The 18,911-nt window shown below is 39.7% G+C and overlaps 1 protein-coding gene across 4 annotated transcripts in view; it reads right to left on the bottom strand.

The window, feature by feature from the left end:
• NCKAP1 (NCK associated protein 1) overlaps nt 1-18,911 on the bottom strand; it is a 75,706-nt gene that overhangs the window by 42,563 nt on the left and 14,232 nt on the right. For 2 of the 4 annotated variants that reach the window (XM_072981134.2, XM_072981137.2), the window contains 5 exons: nt 6,290-6,382; nt 5,995-6,051; nt 4,341-4,483; nt 4,166-4,256; nt 1,986-2,123 (listed from right to left, as the gene is read on the bottom strand). In XM_072981134.2, coding sequence (XP_072837235.1) covers nt 1,986-2,123; nt 4,166-4,256; nt 4,341-4,483; nt 5,995-6,051; nt 6,290-6,382 — 522 coding nt within the window. The remainder of the gene's footprint in view (nt 1-1,985; nt 2,124-4,165; nt 4,257-4,340; nt 4,484-5,994; nt 6,052-6,289; nt 6,383-18,911) is intronic. The other 2 variants (XM_078393696.1, XM_072981139.2) reach the window with 1 other exon arrangement.

Below are 18,911 nucleotides of genomic sequence, written 5' to 3'. Positions count from 1 at the left end.
TGATCTAACGTAGTCCAGGCTAAGAACCTCAAATATCTTTTCACAAAAGAGAGAATGCTACTTGTTATCAACTCAGGGCTTGGAGCTTGTTTACTATGCAGTTTAAGCAAGGATTGATTCATACTTAAACTGTTCCCCATATAAACATACTGGGGCCAATTCCAGGTGTTGGTACAAAATCTTTCAAAAGCCATAAGGACCACTCTTTTGGAGAATCCTGTGGTAATGTATGTTCTAGCCTTTTTATTAAGACCACATCTTCAGATCTTGTGATAGATAATATACAGTAAGGAGAAGAGCCTTTTCAGTGGTAGCCCTCCTGTGTAATGTTCCCTCTAAGCTGCATGCCTGGCAAGTGCTGGATTGGTACCATGTACCCACAGCCAATGTTGCTGCCCATTTGGCTGTGCAGGCAGAGCCGGGCCACCACCCAGCACTGGCTGAAACCTAGAGGGAACACTGCTCCTGCATGGAATGGCCTTCCAATTATCTGTATCACATCCCCACTAGTCATATTAAGATGATAATCTAAATATTTCCTTTACAGGAAGGCATTTAGTCCTTAATTTTCATTTTTACTCCTTCCATTTCAGTTTTATTAGTGGTTGTTACAGCACAACCATTTCATGTTTTGATACCATATGGGTTGTTATAGTGTAAAACCTGTGATTCTATTTACTGCTTCTGGATTTTAAATTTATAAACTATCCTGAGGGCATATGCCAACTGGGAAGTATAAACAATTAAAAAATAAATAATTAACAGCTTCGTCACAGAATTGCTACTGAGCCTACTCGTCACCAACAGAAGTGTGAATAGGTCTCAAATTAATATTGACACTGGATGAAAAATAATATAATTCATCTGCCTTGGATATTTTAAGAAAAGCACTCAGTGTAAGAATTTTAGGCAAAAAAAAAATCTGAATTGAATAAACTATGCTGGATAAAGAAAGTTAGGCGTAACTATACAGAAAATATTAAGGTACAGGAAATGGTGTTTCCAAGCAACTGAGTAACTTTCCAGAGTGATTAAGCACTACTTACAGCTCAGTAATTCTAATTCTGTAAATCAAATTTGCCAGCACCATATTTAATGTCATAGGTAAAAATCCATGTTCCAGTCACCCTAACCACAACTCGACAGTTGTTGAGAATAACGTACAGAAGCAGAAACAAACCCATGTAAGAAGCAGAAATGGACCCATGTATTAGTGTAACCTTGAGATAAATCTGCAAAGAGATCTATGCATCTATGATACACCATGGAGGGTATTTAAAAAAAAAACAAATAAACAGACACATACATAAGCAATAATAATCTTGTCTGAGAATTTGAAAAAAAAGATGACCTACTGGGTTGGATGCAGGAAAAAAGGGCTAGGGGAAACACCCTCCTTTCCTGCCAGCATCCAGACAGGAGTGTCTCAAATTGCTTCCCATCTGGGATGGGCTACAGCATGCACAGAAAAGGCCCAATCCTCCAAGACTGGCTGATTTGTTCATTCATTTAATTTTACTTTAATCCCATGTTTCTTCTAATGCAGGAGCAAAAAATGGCTTACAAAAGACCTTCGGGTAGTGTGGGCGGCATATAAGTTAAATAAATAAATAAATAAATAAATAAATAAATAAATAAATAAATAAATAAATAAATAAATAAATAAATAATCAATCCTGTTTTCAGTTATTCAACTGTATTTTAATCAGTTTTATAGTTTGTTTTTTAAATATGCAACTTATTATGTTTTTATTTCTATTTTTTTTAGTACTGTGAGCTGCTTTGGGTCCCTTATTGGGAGAAAGGTGGCCTATAAATGACAAATTTTTAAAAATTAATAAAATAATATCCCAATGCATACTTAGCAGGCTCATTAGAAACTGCTACGGTGGAAATCCAGCTACCACCAGCTCATTCATACAGAAAACACCTCAGATCCAACCTTTTAAATATTACAGAAATAAAATCAAAGGAAAGCCTCATACTGTGTCTGACTGTGCAGGATTAAGCATTGTGCTGGGAGCACTGATAAGGCTCAAGAGCTGTGCGTTTCTCCACTGGTCAGCTGAGAGGTTTCGTCGAGGGTAGACCATCTGAAGTGATATTAGAGCATCTGAAAGAGCCTAGAGAATAAAATAGCAAATACAGATTTACTGCTCTGAAATACTGGCACATCAAACATAGCTTTCTAACTGAATTACCAAAGCAGTCTCTGGCATCCAGTGGTCATACACTCCACAGCCAAAATCTTGATGCTTAGCACAGTAAATCATACTAGAGTAGACCCATTGAATCAATAGGGATTTGGTGAATCAACTCTTCTATAAATTCCATTGATTCAAACTGGTCTGTTCTAACTGTGACTTATCATCCTAAATTAAATTTCCACAAAAGTAGGCCCATCTAATCACTAGAATGTGTGAAAGAGTAGACTCACTAGATACCCACTGATACAATGTGCCCATGATAGTGTGCTTTACTACACTAACCAACAGGATTCTGGCCCATATATTCAAAACAGAACTTGAAAATTTATCCAGCCCGGTGTAAAAGAAAATACTACCCCTGCACAAACACATACATATGCACATGCACACAGACACACTCATGTATGTTATATATATATTTAATCTCATACAAGCCAAACTGAAAAAGCTACTTGCAAAGTTGAACATGTGTTTACTTATTAATAACACCATCAACAACTATTAAGCCAATCAATTTGAAGTATTAAATGACTTACTGTGTATGATTATTATGAATGAGCATTTGTATATAATTACATATTCAAAAATTACAAGTATGAAAAAAATATCAAATTTTAGAGATAATGTTTTCTTGAACTCTGGTTAACTTCCCAAGAACAATCTGTCCACAGGAGTGCACTCAAATGAAGTTCCAAGTGTTTGTGTTTCTAGAGACATCAACCAAATCACTCTTATTTTACATTTTGTTCTTAACTTCAGAGCAAAAAGAAGCCACCAAATAAATATGAAACAAAGAAATTAAAGCAAATATAGCATAGTACTTTCTATATGGAAAAAGATCAAGCACCATGCATATACATGTGAGGAGAAGGGGGGATTTATAAAGGTTGAAATCCTGTTGCTGCAATTTATCGCTGCGTAAGGCTAACTGGTGCTAAACAGTAGCAAACTTTTGGAAATCAAAATTTCCAACTTCTCTTCCAAAGTTCCTATGTAACCACTTTATCATTTGGCGTCCATGGCAGTTGCAAGACAGGAGGGGGAAGTCTTTAACTACCAAAAATTGCTGATAGCAAAACTTTTGATGGCAGGAATTTTTGGTAATTAAAGATTTCCCCCTCCTGTCCTGCAGCTCCCACAGTTTTCTAACAATAAAAGGGACTACACAGGAGCCTCTGACCAGAATCAGGAGAGGGGTGGGTGGTGGATAACTACTCATGATGATATCATCAGCCTTAAACAGTATATGCTGGGACAACAGGATTTCAGCTATTATCTGAGAGACCACCTTCTTCTATATAGGTTGCCCAATGCCCTGGTCTTCATGCTTTGTTGGGGGATTCTACACATCATAACACAGCTCATTCAATTGCAATGCGGAATTGTCCCACCACCATGTGGAATGATCTTCCCATTGAAACAACAGGAGCTCTCTTTTGAGTGTTTTCTACTGTTAATGAAAATCCTACTTGTTTGCCCAGGCATTTTCCTAATTGTTCACTTTGTGTGTTTTTAATATTATTTTGGTTTTTAGTGAATCAGCTTCTTTGATTTAAATGGTTTGTCTTTAATGGCTTTTACTTTAAGGAACTGCTGCTGCTGGAGCTGTTTTCTTTGTAAACTAGTCTGATGTTTTAAAAATAAAAACCAATATAAACACACTCCATAAAAAATGAAAGACATTACTTTCTAATAGACATATAATCTCTTGAAATTCAGGAACGGACATGCAAAAGACCAGGTGTAAATAAATCCAACATTTATTTTTCATTAATAAAACAGTCACTTGCAACCATTTGTCAAAGAAAAAATTGAAACCTTCACCTATTTACACAGGATAAGTGAACAGTCTTTTTCTCTTAAATTCATATGAATAAAATTTCGACACATTTACTATAAACAACTTTTTAAAAGAAACACAGTTCTTTTCAGCAAAGAAAAGAAAACTTCACACATACTTTACTATGTGGCACAAATTCCTCCATCATTTTCTTCAAAGGATTTTCATAATCCACTATCATCTGGCCAAGACGTGGGTACTCCCTATCACTAAAGAAAGCCACAAATAAGATTAAGCAAAACTGTAGCATAGTCCAAATCCCCAAAACCTGCCAGCATATATCACATTTTTACCTTGCTCCGTGTGTCATCTCATGCGCATAATTATACAGTCCTATGATGGCCTTCCGTTCTTCAATTCGAGACAGCAATATCATTAGTGTTGTGTAGGTTATGATTAGATCTAGGTAGTTCTTTGTTAAATCAAAATTTACAGTCTACAAGTGAAATATAAAGAAAGATTGTATTGTGATTGTTTCATATGCTTATTTATGATAATGTCAATATCTGATCAAAATTATTCTAATATCTTAGTCATGTCATTTTCTCATTCCAAACCTCCACACATGGTTCCTAAAAGACCTTACTGCAATAAAAGATGTTGTTCGCACGTTTTAAATGCACAGAACCATCTTAAAGGGTCTTCATACAGAACAAAACAAGTATTTGCCTCTATTGATACACTGTTAGTATTTGGGGGGCGGGGGAAAGGTGCACAGACTTTCCTATGTATTTTTCCAAATAATCTACACTTCTCACTTCAACAATGCTGGGTTACGGGTGCTAGACCGTGTAGTTCAAAATTTGTGTATAACTCTTATGCTCCCCGAAATGTAACTACAGTGCATAAACAGTTGATTCATACACACACACAAACACAGAAGCCTCTCCTGACCCACATCAACATCCCAGCATGCCGCAGCACCATCCCCAGCTGTCACATGGAGCTACCATGCCAGGAGATTGGACAGGCTGCCTGCTGCCAACTGGCCATGGGCTGCCACACCCAACAACAACAGAGGCTTCAGTATGTCCAAGACCTACTTTTCTCAGGTCACTTCCTAAAGACAAATAGCAGTGCAGTATTTACTGAATATTCATTTATTCAATATTTATATTAATGAAAAAAAAGTGTGTATAACCAAAACCGTGCTGCTAGACCCATGCAATTCAAGGGAGACATGTACATTACTAACAGCAGTTTTACGCATGCTCAGACGTATGCTCTACAGAAAGTAGTGGGCTTACTTGGAAATGAAGGCTGGAGCCCAAAGTATCTTTCCTGATTGCTCCAAACAATTGTTGAGAAGCGGAGAATGAACAACAGGCCTAATCTCTCAGACTTAAATGGGAATAAGCAAGAGAACCAATCTGTTCTGTTCCCATCTCTACTATAGTGAGAGACTAGAGAAGGACCAGCAGGTAACACAGCAATGCAGGCTCCAAAGCGATATCTCCGCACAATAAAAAGTGCAACTAGCCATTTATACACCAGGCGTCTCCAACCTGGAGAACAGGCTGTGCTGCTTGAAGCCAGAATGGAACTGCAGGCCAAAACATTCAAATGGATCTGACTTGGGAAAACCAGCCCTAAACCACTTAAGGGCCTGGATATTTTAGTGACAACCTGCTGCCCTATGAACAAGTCCATTCACTAAAACAGACCATGAAGGTCTGTCACTACCACTAGAAGGGAGATTAGTTGGGAACAATGATGTTTCCTGTCTCCATTATTTTCTGACGTTCAGCTTTCAGAATCCTCCTGCCATTGCAGCTAGTTTTCTAGGAGTCATCATATAAAAAAGCAGCTTTAGTTAGCTCTGAATCTGATGCATCTTTATTTGGAAGTAATGCCCCTTGTGACCAAGCAGGGTTATTTCCTGCTATGTGTGTGCTGGATTCCAGTAATAACCAATCAATGGAAATTTTTTGAAACTCTCAGACTTACAATATCAAAGAAGACTTGGCAAACATCAATAGTATTCAGCAGTTCACAGACATGGTCCTTAGGAGGAAAAACAAAAAGACTTGAGTAGTATATCTTTACTGGACTTTTTTTTTTCAATTTGAAAGAAGGCTTTAAAGTCAATTTGAGATTTATAATACTATACATAAAGTTATCTATTAATTTAGCATTAAGACTACCCAATTCTGAAAAATGTACGACTTAACTTGATGGGAACTTTTGTGACACCCTTCTAAGCCCCACAAAAACAAATCAGTTGCATTTAAGGGTGCCTTACCTTAAATTCCATAACATCAACAAATGTGAAGTAATATAAAGCCAGATTCTTCAGAATCTCTGATTTCTCTTTCTGTAACTGAGCAAGCTGTTGCTGTAAATGAAAGAAACATGCATATACATTACCTAGAAGCAAATAGGTAATTTTTAGAAAATCTAAGAATTGTACTGCAAGAAGCAGATGACACAAGCTATCCACATAAATCTTACTGTGACTTTATTACATTCTTAAGACACCAAGGTTCTCATGTTCGTGTGCTTCAGAATCTCAAGTAATCACAGGACATAGCCCTTCCTACCTTAAATTCAAAGGAGTCTGCTTCCATCTCCCCACCCACTGGTACAAATATCCACCATACTACTGGCAACCATTAGGTAAGCAGGGGTTTGGTGTGCCTTCCACTTCCTCTCCCAGATCACCCGATCCAGTCTAGGTTCTGGTATGGGGAGGGGGGGGAGCTGGAAGAAAAACAACCTGCAAGAAACAGAACAACACCCTCCTGCCAAAGCAGCATGCAGCACACTCGTGGGTCCCCTCTTGCTCGCATAAGCCAGGGAAGAGAACAGAGGGCAGGGAGGCTCAATGGCTAAGGCACAATCCTCCTTTGCAGGTCAAGGATGGCTGCATCTTTATTTGGTGACTGTATGTTCTCTCTAATATGCAGTAGTATGCCCATGTCAGTACACATTAGTACCAAAAGTATTATACAGAGGTTCTACAGGTGAAAGTTGAAAATGTTAAGAAAGTATTGGTTATATGTGCATCTAGCCAAAGCAAAATCACTTATGAGCACAAATCAGCGTGATGAAAATAAGGACAGATTTCTTGAGGTGGGAAAAGAGGTGACAGCAGAGTTTACAGATCTTACTACAGAAAAACAATACACTTTTAAAATTCAGAACTTACCAAAAAGAATATCCAGGCAAAGCCACGTTAAGCATGCAAAATAAAATATAGATACAAACATAAAATACAGTAACGGTTCTTTAACCAGTACCATATAACACAATATACATTAAAACACAAGCAACAAAAGAAATAGATGGGGAAAAAAAAAGCAAGAGGCTAGCGCGTTAGACACTGGTGAAGAAATGAAAGAGAAAAATATGAATACAAGGATATTTATTCAGTGACATAAATAAGAACAGGGTTTCATCAAATATTTTCCAGAACATTCAAATGTGGTATTTCTGCAAAATTCAATTAGTGGAAAGTGAAAAGGGGTTATGACAACTAGAAACAACTAGTAAACCAGAAACCTTTTACTTTCCATATTAAACTCATTTAATATTAATTTTTATATTAAATCCATTTCATATATACAGTACTTTTAAAGGCACAACAAATGTTTCAGAACATTGTGTTTTAGCTCACAACATTGCATCATATGTTAGATGAAGAGAGCATCTTGTTCAAGTGGGTTTCCTGGACGCTATCAGATGCTTAAGATTACATTGCACTATTTCATGTTAATCCAACAATAACAAAAGAACAGGTTCCACAATCAAGTCCACTAAAATAAAGTATCGCTTTATAAATAATTGTTCTCCTTTGAAATGGAGAACTTATAGAACTAGAATTTGTATTCTACTGCTCATTGCAAATCCCTTTTCTGCTATTTTTTTCTAGCTTTTCTTTACACATCTTTTACCACAAAGAAACTAGAACACAATTAAACTTTAACTGAATCTATGGAGCACACAAAATTGCAATTTTGACAGAGGTTGTGCTAAATGTTATTTTATATAGGTCAGTGTAAAGGTTTTTCCTGCCTGAAGTAACACAGGTTGAAGTACTTTGATATTCTGTTCAACACATTCTAAATATTCCGGAGTAGAATGCTGGAGACAGAACGTTGACAAGAGGGCCAGATATGGAAGAACTGCCTCAAGCATCCCGTTCACACTCTTCCCTTCCTCTGTGATGCTTCATTTCTGAATTCCTCATTATAGCCAAAGCAGGAAACTTTGGCTTCATATCAATGAACAAGATAGGGTAATAACCCAGGAAATCCAGTTTAGGAAGAGACAGATGTAACTCGCGCAAACAGCGCCTGGCTCCAGCACTTGGGATTAATGAAAAGCGTACAATGACAACCCTCCTTGATATCTCAGAGTGCAATGACACAGTCTTTACCCTTTCAAGATGAAATTGAGGATAAAAATCAACCTACAACATCTCAGTTAAAGAGTGTAAAAAATCTGTACTGTGCAATGTTATAAATACCTCCTTGTATAATTTAAAACATATAAGCCAGAATCCCACAATTTATGCTTAAGTAATGAAAATTATGTAAGAACACCATGGAAATTGCTGCTCATTAATAAAGTGATGATCGGGGATGTGTATGGCAAAATCTTCCATATTTCTTTTTGTTTTGGGTTCTTTAGGGAGCCCTATATGTGCATTTTCTGCACACTGATCTTTTTACTTTACAGTGGTGCCTCACTTAACGATTACCTCATTAAACGACAAATCTGCTTGATGATTAGGTTTTTGCAATCGCTTTTGCGATCACTAAACGATGTTCTAATGGGAAAAACTGCTTTACGAGGATCGGTTCCCTACTTCGGGAACCGATTTTTCGCTTTAAGACGATCAAAACAGCTGATCGTTGGGTTTCCAAAATGGCCGCCCGCTGTGCAAAATGGCTCCCCACTATTTTAAGACGGGTTTTTTGCTATACAGGGAGCAGAAAATGGCCGCCCTATGGAGGATCATTGCTGGACAAGCAGGTATTTCGGCCATTGGAACGCATTGAACGGTTGTCAATGCATTTCAATGGACTTTTTAATTTTGCTTGACGATGATTTCGCTCTACAGCGATTTCGCTGGAACGGATTAACGTCGTCAAGCGAGGCACCACTGCACTTGAAAGAGAAAGCCTCTTCCATCTTGTGGCTTCCATGTAAAGTAAGGGATTATACAGATGTCAGAAAATCCATGGGATAGAATTGGGAAGTTATTAATTACTGAAAACTGCTCTCTGTCACTGATGCCATCATCCTTCTGTTGGTTAAGCCATGGAACAGGACTGCAGCCACAGGACCATCTTCTGAAGAGTGGCAGCCCCATACTACCTAGGTCTGACAATATACATATATCTATAACTGACTGATGTGAACCAAATTCATGGCAAAGACCTGGAAATTTTTCACCTATTGTACATGCACTATCCTAAGCTGTACATCTGTATCAGGCAAATGTACTTTGAATGAATGAAGTTTCCTCCAACGCTTACCAGAAAAGAAAGACTCTGGTGTCTTAATATGCTTTTGTAAGAAATTGCTATCGTGTTTCCCCGAAAATAAGTCAGGGTCTTATATTAATTTTTGTTCCAAAAAACGCATTAGGGCTTATTGTCAGGAGATGTTTTATTTTACAGTCAGGTCATCTTCTTCTGGTTGCTGCACAATGGTGGAGGGCGGGGATTTCACTTAACTAGGGCTTATTTTTGGAATAGGACTTACATTATGAGCAAACTGAAAAATCATACTAGGGCGTATTTTCAGGTTAGGTCTTATTTTTGGGGAAACAGGGTAAGCAAATCCCTTGCCCATTTATAATTTTCTTAGAATTGTGGAGCAGGATGGGACCCTATGGATTGTGGAGTCCAGTTCCTGTCGATGGAGGGGAATGGAACTCACAACTTCTGGTTCTCAGCCAGATATCCAAACCACTGAGTAGAGATGGGGGTATTTTGACGAATACCCCCATCTCCACTCAGTGGAATCTACTCTACGAATATCCCCATGTAGCTGGAGATAACAAGGGTCTGGCCCCTGCGGCCGGACCATCCACTCACACATCTGCCAGTGGCAGCGGCCCTGCTCATCCTTCCAATTGCTCCAAAGCGTCATTCTCTTTCTGGTTGGCTAGAAACTTCTGGCAGAGGGAGTGTGGACGAGTCTCCCTGCAAAGTTGCCAAATGGCTAGCCGAGTGGTGCTCTGGACTGGTTGGAAGGAAGAGAGGGGCCAATACCACTGATGGATGCATGACCCTCATTAACTCTAGCTGTGCAGAATACGAATACCCCTATCTCTACCACTGAGTTATCCAGCAGTTCAAGTTGATCACTTTCCTAAAACAGAAGCAAAGAAGTTTTAGGCAGGCATATTAATCATCTACAAGTATTAGTTTGGATTACATGCATGTTTAGGGCTTGAAATTTTTTAGAATGTCTCACCAGTCACTCAAAAATTTCACCAGTCAGCATGACCAGACTACAGTGGACCCTCTACTTAAGGAATTAATCCGTATTGGAATGGTGGCTGCAAGTTGAAAAGTCTGTAAGTCGAATCTCCATTGACCTACAATGCACTGAAAACCGATTAATCTCATAACCAGTGGTTTTTATTCTATTTTTATTCCATTTTGGTTTTTTTCTGGTCTGTAAGTCGATTCTCTGGCTGCAAGTCGAATCTAAATTTTGCAGCCAGAGAAGTCTGTAACTCGAAAAGTCTGTAAGTCGAGCCGTCTGTAAGTCGAGGGTCCACTGTATAGCCTTGCAATTTATGTTCAAACTTAAATTTAAATTTAAACTAGGCACTTTCTACATAACAATGCGTACAAACCCAAAATAAATATACCCTCAGACAAGGGGTTGCTTTATTACTGGCGTGCCTGTGGGGTCATGAAGCTTGTATTTTGAATACCTTTCTTTTGAACGTCTCCAGCAAAAATAAAACTGAAAGCAAAAGCGCCCAGCCTCTTAAGGAGCCAGGTCATTCAGTTGAAATTGGGAGCAGGGAATCTCCATATTCTCCAGCATGGGACTACTCTACATTCTCCTGCGGAGCTATATATCCATGTGCCGCTGGAACTCTCTTCTCCAGAGAAGAGGGCTGTTTTTCTTTTTGCAATGAGAAGGGGGAGGGGAGGACTGCAGGATCAGAGACAGACAGAGAGAGAGAGAGACGGACTGAGGGTAAGGAGGCAAGGAGTGAGCTGTGGCTTGTCAAGCAGCATATTTTCACTCGTCACAGATGAGTGGAGTTTTCAATTTTATTCTTATTTTAGAAATTGTCATTAATTTTTAACAGGGTAGGAACCACACAAGTTATGGTCCTTGTATAGGCCACCAAGGGAACTTCTGTGCTCATTTGTTATGTATGCATCTAGCTTTCCTCATCTATGATGCTTCTTTATTAAGATGTAGGTAATATCTGATGGATTGTTTGAATAGCCAAATACCACTTCTACCTAAAATTTCATAGGATTAATATAAACTCTTCCTGAGTCTAAGAATCTCTTTCAATCCTGGTCCTGGTTTAGGGAGCAGAGGTTAAAAGTGCCGGATTAAGAACTGTGAGACCCAGGTCCAGGCTCACAGTTGATTCTTTCTTAGTCTGACCTACATCACATGGTTGCTGTAAGGACAACAGGAGAGCAAAATCATAGTAACCCGAGGAAGGGATGACACGTAAATGTGACCAATAAACAGAGTCGATTTAAAAAATCAATGATTTTTTAAAAATTAAACTGGTTTAAATGTTAAAAGTTAAATCCTGATTTAAATCAAATCCACCATGCCAATAAGTAAATACAGTGGTGCCCCGCATAGCGAGGTTAATCCGTTCCGGATTAACCCTCGCTATGCGAAATCGTCGCTAAACGGGTAGGGGAAATGTATTGGAACGCATTAAACTTCGTTTAATGCGTTCCAATACCTTTGTTACTTACCCGTTCAGCGAGGATTCCAGGTGCCGGCAGCCATTTTCGCGCCTTCGCTAAGCGAGGGCAGGGCGCGAAAACGGCTTCCGGCAGCCATTTCCGGGCTTCCGGCGGTCATTTTGGAACCGCCAATCAGCTGTTCGGCGGCTCCAAAATGGCCGCCGCAATACCCGATCTTCGCAATGCGGGTTTTCCCCATTGCGACGATCGGGGATGTTTCCGTATAGCGATCCCGAAAAAGGGATCGCTATACGGAAACATCGCTATACGGTGCACTCGTTAAGCGAGGCACCACTGTAATATAAAGATTGTGTTATGAGTTATGTAGTCTGAAAAAATTAGTATTTTTAATTATTCCTTTATAATATGATTTGATGGCTCTTCAAACGAAGACAGTTATTTCTTCTGGGAAATATTTAAAATTAAATTAGTAATCTATGGCATATGGGAGGTATTCAAATGAGTCAGAACTTGAGATGGGTTTTGTTTTTGAGAGCTGCTGTAGGCTCAAATAGTATTCAATAATTTAACTAAGCAAATTTGAAAAGAGTAATTTGACTGTTTTTTTGTAACAGAAATATAAAAATATCACACTGCAATTCTGATTTGACTACTGTTCTTGAATCTGCAAGATCCTAATGCAAAGGTTCTCAACCAGGTCCATCTAGAATTTGAGAGCAAACTCATAATGCAACTAGCCCCCAAACGACTGCCATGGTAGACATGGCTAGTCATAACATATTTACTTCTCAGATAACAAAGTTATTTGTTCTCTGGGAAGCAATTATTTTTCATCTAATCTCACCAACCACAAGGCAGAACTAAAGTATGACTCCCAAAAAACACTTTAAAAACACTTTTTGGAACTCAGTATTATATTCCCACATCTACTGCATCTTCTGCAAACTGACTGGAATCAGAAGTAAATGCAGTAGTGACTTGACTTACGAAGACTCCTACCTAAAAACATTTTGACTTATGAACAGCTCCGGCCGCAAAATTTTGCTTCGACTTGAGACCAGAGCTTCGACTTACGAACAGAAAAAAACAACGCGGGGAAAGCGGGAAATTTGAACTTTCAGTTAACCGTTGGCCAGCGAAGAGGCTGCTTGTCTGCTACCTCGTCCACCCCAGTAGTTAGAGAGTGTGGATGCAGAGAACTTCAGACTGCCTGGCACTGCCTGGTACTGCACTGTACGTACTGGGTTTTATTTTATTTTGGCTTTTTTAAATTTTTTGATTTGGGCTAGGTGGGGGGGTTATGTTTCTGTTTTAAAATGTGTTTTGTTTAAAAGTTGCTTGGTTTGGTTTTAAATGTGTTGGTGTAAAATGTGTGGGTTTAAATGTGTTTTAGACTCCAAACTCTTCCCCCCCACATTGTCTTCCCTCTCTGTCTTCTCTCTTTTTGTGCTTAAAAGCCCAAACGTTTGTCTGAGGGGTCTGTGTGCACCAGTGATGACCTTCTTTCTTTCCTCTTTTCCCCACTGTTCCCTCCCTCCCTGCCCTTTTTTTAACCTAAGTCATCTTAGGTTAAAAAAGAAAAATTTCCCCCCTAGTGGTAGAGGACGGAGTAATCGGTTTTGCATTAGTTCCTATGGGAACTAATGCTTCGACTTACAACCTGCACCTCTACATACAAACAAAAAACAGCTAGAATGGATTAATCAAGTTTCAATGCATTTCAATGGAAAATGCTGATTGGACTTCAGAACATTTCGACTTACGAACATCTTCTGGGACGGATTAAGTTCGTAAGCCAAGGCACTACTGTAACTTGGGTTGGAGACCGAATATGAAGCAATGGAACCGGAGTCAAAATGCCAAGTAATATTTGTGGCCTGCAAAGGTTAACAAAATAGCCAGGTAACAAGGAAATGCCCTCTGTAGTGCTGTCTCAGCCACAGGGCCAAATTAAACCCTTCCCCCCCAAGCTTCACTGGCTTAATTCAACAATGGTTGTATCTCAGTTAAGTAAAAATGAATTTTAAATCCCAGTGACTATGCCACTGATACAGTAGCACAAATTAAGTGAAAAACAGATGCAGTTGTGCCCCGCTTTATGATTGGCCCACATTATGACAACGTTTTTGCGATCGCTTTTGCAATCGCAAAACGATGGTCTGAATAGGCTTTTTTCGCTTTGCGATTATTGGTTGCCTGCTTCGGGAACCGATTCTTCACAAACCGACATTTTTCCTACAGCTGATCGGCAGTTTCAAAATGGCCACTAGGTAAATAAAATGGCTCCTTGCTGTTTTCTGGGACGAATTCCTCGCAAGACAGCCACAAAAAATGGCCGCCCTATGGAGGATCTTCGCTGGACGGTGAGTTTTTAGCCCGTTGGAACACATTAAATGGGTTTTAATGCGTTTCAATGGGTTTTTTATTTTCACATTAAGACGTTTTCGTTCTACAGCAATTTCGCTGGAATGAATTAACGTCGTAATGCGAGGCACCACTGTGCTTCATTTTTCACACCAGTACAAATTTAAAGAAGTCACTCTATCCTCTCTGCAAAGACACAGAAGGAGGAAAACGTTCAGACATGACTGTAATCTGTATTTACTTCACTAGCATCAACACTTTTAGTTTTTTTTTAAAAAAAACTGACACAGTTCTTTTTTTACCTCATATCTAAAGCCTACAACCAGCCACCTATGTAACTAGTAAGAAGGACAATCTATTCCACCATATCTATGAGTCAAGATGAGGACTTCTAAGTTACTGCATAAGACAATACTTTTTTCTAAAACAGAGCAAAAATTGAGGGTTGTCTTATACATAGAAGTAAGCTGAACCGCTGGCACGCAGAGCCCTTTCTGTGGGCACGCGAGCCATGCCAATGCTGCTGCCCATGCCAGCCTGGTGCAGGGCACAGCACCGTTTGCTGCTAGGACTCAGCTCAAGCTTACGCTGCCGCCTTGTCCCCTACCCAAAGGCGGCCACAGTCAATGAGCAGCCATGAGGTGCGGTGAAGTGCGGCTCCGCCTCCGCCTCCAGCTGCTGCCGCCGCCACCACCTGATCACCTTCTCCAGCACCACTGCTGGGGCTCAGCTCAAGCTCACGGCGCCACCTGCCTGAAGGGAGCCCACGAGTGGCACTGGAGGTGATCGGACAGCTGCAGTCAATGGGCAGCCATGAGGGGCGGTCGAGCACGGCTCCTCCTTTGCCTCTGCCTGCTGCAAGGGTCAAAATTGGGGCGGGCATCTTATATATGGAAAATTATAGTACCATGGTCCAAATCCTCTTTACCTGATTACACTGGGATAGCATAAATGATAAAACGTTTGGAAGCAAACTGACCCATACTAAGAAAGCACTGCAGGCATTGGCTGCATGCTGAATTGTGTGATTCAACATGCAGCTAATAGTGTCTATGGTGATTTCTGAATGTTTGACTCCAAAAGCCATGCCTTTTACGTAACTATACAAGAGGACTTTGGCCATATAACTCTCTCTCTCCCCAATGCCAAATCCTAACATCAACTTGTTATGGGGAGCGAATTGTTTCCACCTAGCCACAGCAAAATGTACTCTCAGTGTGTCATGTTAAATCCCAACCTGTCACCTATGCAAGCAGATGACTTTGGATGGCTCAGAGGATTCTGCTTTTACAACATTTAAGTGTAGCACACAATATTAAACGGGCAAGCTTGTGCAGCAGAACTGAAATAAATTGTTAGGAAGAATGTTAGGAAAGTGTACAGTGGTGCCTCGCTTAACGATGTTAATTGGTTAAAAAAACATTGATATGGGAAAACATCGCTAAGCGAAACACCAGTTCCCATAGGAATGCATTGAAAACTGGTTAATCCGTTCCAATGGGAACGGATTACCTTCCTTAAGCGAAAATGGCCATAGGAAACATCGCTAAGCGAAACAATGTATCCCCCATTGGAACGCATTGAAGCCTATTCAATGCATTCCAATGGTTTTGCGATGCCCGTTTTTGCAATTTTAAGTGTGTCTTAAAAGGTTCAAAAAATAGCGAAAATGGACCTGTCAAAAGCTATTTTTAAAGTGTCTTAAAATGTTTGAAACCTGTTTTAAATGTTTGGGATCGTTAGTGCACCTTGTAAAACTTGTGCAAACTTTAATTTGGCTTTGTTCTGACTCTTTGTTAATTTTGGTGATTTTCCCCCCCATTGAAATGCATTGAACCTAAGTTTGACAGCTGTCAAACCTGCAGTTCAATGCTTTCCAATGGGGGGGGGGGAGAATTCACAAAAAAATTGCGAAGAGTCAGAACAAAGCCAAATTACATTTGCAAAGGTTTTAGAAGGTGCACTAACGATCCCAAGCATTTAAAACCGTTTTTGGACCTTTTAAGACACTTTAAAAATAGCGAAAACGGAACACCATTAAGTGAAACAGGGGACCTAAAACTGTCATCGCTAAGCGAGACAAGGTCCCGAACATCGCTATTTCCATAGGAAACATCATTAAACGGAGCACAAAAACCTCATCGCTAAGCGAATACATCGTTAAACGAGGCAATCACTAAGCGAGGCACCACTGTAATTATCTCAGAGACAAACGCTTTTTAGAGTGTTACCCTAGTCGATTCTTTTTTTTAGACCAAAACTTTTTTATGCCATTTCATACGAAATACTATTAACAAATGCAAACATGAAAGTTTAAATAATGCCCATCTTCTCAAAGTGACAAAGATATATGACTGAATGATAAACTGGCTACCCAAGGTATAAGTAGTTTAATGTCAAAAAATTATTTATATTGCATTCCTCTGAAATCAAAGCAGGAGAATGCTGCAATTTTGGGAACTCCCATGAAAGACATCCTATACTACATAATGTTAATGTTTGTGATGAGTTGTGTTTAAGCTTGAAAAACAAGGTGGGTGATGAATACACAAGTTAGAGAATAAAAATTGTATCTTGGTTTTATCTTCACTATAAAAGGTTCTCAGAAACAGCCTGCACTAAATCTCATATAAAAACTTACACAAAATGAAGTATTTCTGTTCTTTCACCGGGTCTGAAACAGCTTTCCATGAGTAGATAACCGTGTTTCTCCGAAAATAAGACAGGGTCTTATATTAATTTTTGCTCCAAAAAACGCAGTAGGGCTTATTTTCAGGGAATGTTTTATTTTTCTCCATGTACGACAATCTACATTTATTCAAATACAATCATGTCATCTTCTGCTTGCTGCACAAGGGTGGAGGGCGGGGTTTCACTTAACAGGGGCTTATTTTGGGGGGTAGGGCTTATATTTCGGGCATCCTGAAAAATCATACTAGGGCTTATTTTTAGGTTAGGTCTTATTTTGAGGGAAACAGGGTGCAACTCCTTGGTAAACTCCATCAAGTCACTGATTCTGATAGTCCAATTGCTTCATATATAGTTGTTGGTTTCAAAACAAAATTAATTATTTAAGAAGTGTACAGATATATTTGTTAGCAGTGTTCAACATATAGGGTTGGATGAAGCCTTAGTTACCCTTACAACAGATTTACTGGGATCAGTGAGATCAATGAGATTTAAGTTTTAAATTAAGACACATTAATTTTAATGGGTGCACTCCAAGTATGATTAAGTGGAGATTCATCACCTAACCATCAGTGAATATTACCAGAATGAATTACTAGGTATGTTAATCTTGTGAAATGAAGAGACTGCAAAAAGGGAAGCATAATTTAGAATATCAAATTTAATGTGTTGGAAATTTTAATTCTCAAGCACTCATGCAAACTGCTGCATGCAGAGAAAATGCAAGCCTGTTACCTGCCCTTCCCTTTCCACTTCTGAGAAGAAAAGCAAACATGTAAGAAGACTGTCCTCCTGATTCCCATTATAAAGAAGCAAGCACTAATCCTGCAAGTTTCCATATATTATTATCATAAATTATTTTATACATAACAGAAGAAACTGCATGCCTATTTTAATCAAGAAGGTACAAGATGATATAAAAAGATAACCTTAACCAGAAAAAACAAATGAAACTAGAAACTGGAGAGGAAACCACAAAAAAGGAGTTAAAGTTATTATCTTGTTCCAAACTTCTTGAGAGATATTGTATCAGTTCCACAATGCCTCCAGAAGGACTAGATGGTCCCCAACCTTTTCTGGTTTAATGAGGCCGGTGTCCATACATGGGGAACCCATGCATGTGTGGGCGAGGCACCCATGCGTGAGTGGGACGGTACCTGTGCATGCATGCGTGGGTGGGCAGGGAGGCCATGTGTGCATGTGGGGAGGCCGTGTGTGTGCCCGTGTGTGCATATGGGTGGGTGTACTACATGGGGGGCGTGTATGTGGGGATTGGGAGATCTGTCTCTGCGGCCCGGTCCTGCCAAGGCCACGGCCCGGTCCTGGGCCATAGACCGGGGGTTGGGGACCCCTGGACTAGAATAGCTTCAGTCTGCATAATCTATTGAGATCAACCCTATTCAAATGTTTTCCCAGCACATTGCATTCACAGGGCAGTTCACAAGACTCTAAAACAGGGGTCTCCAAACGCTTGACCACGAGGGCCACACCGGATATTTCCAACATCTTTGAGGGCAGAAGGAACAGGAATGTGTGCACACTGCATACACGTGTGCCTCCCATGTACACACACACACAAACATACCCCTGCCCGCACACATGCCCAAGCCTCCCACCCCTCCACATACGCACAGGCTGAAGGGAACAGGCCAGATGAAATGGCATGGCGGGCCACATGGGGCCTGCAGGCTGTAGTTTGGAGAGCCCAGCTCTAAAAGACATAAAATTATCCCCACCCCACTCCAAAACCTTAATGTTTGCCTTCCATGGAGATATGCAGAAATATCTCCTGTGAAGACAAAGATCCATGAATTTGTTTAAAAATATGGTTGATAACACATTGAGATGTACTCCTAGAGACTAACTTACCTGTAGCAACCACTGCAACCAAATGCAAAATGCAATGTTAAGACCTGAAAATGTTTTATGCAAATA

Source organism: Pogona vitticeps, chromosome 1 (assembly GCF_051106095.1).
Source record: "Pogona vitticeps strain Pit_001003342236 chromosome 1, PviZW2.1, whole genome shotgun sequence".
NCBI lineage: Eukaryota > Metazoa > Chordata > Lepidosauria > Squamata > Agamidae > Pogona > Pogona vitticeps.
Note: the sequence above shows the minus strand (reverse complement) of the source record. Positions and strands in the feature narration are given on the sequence as shown.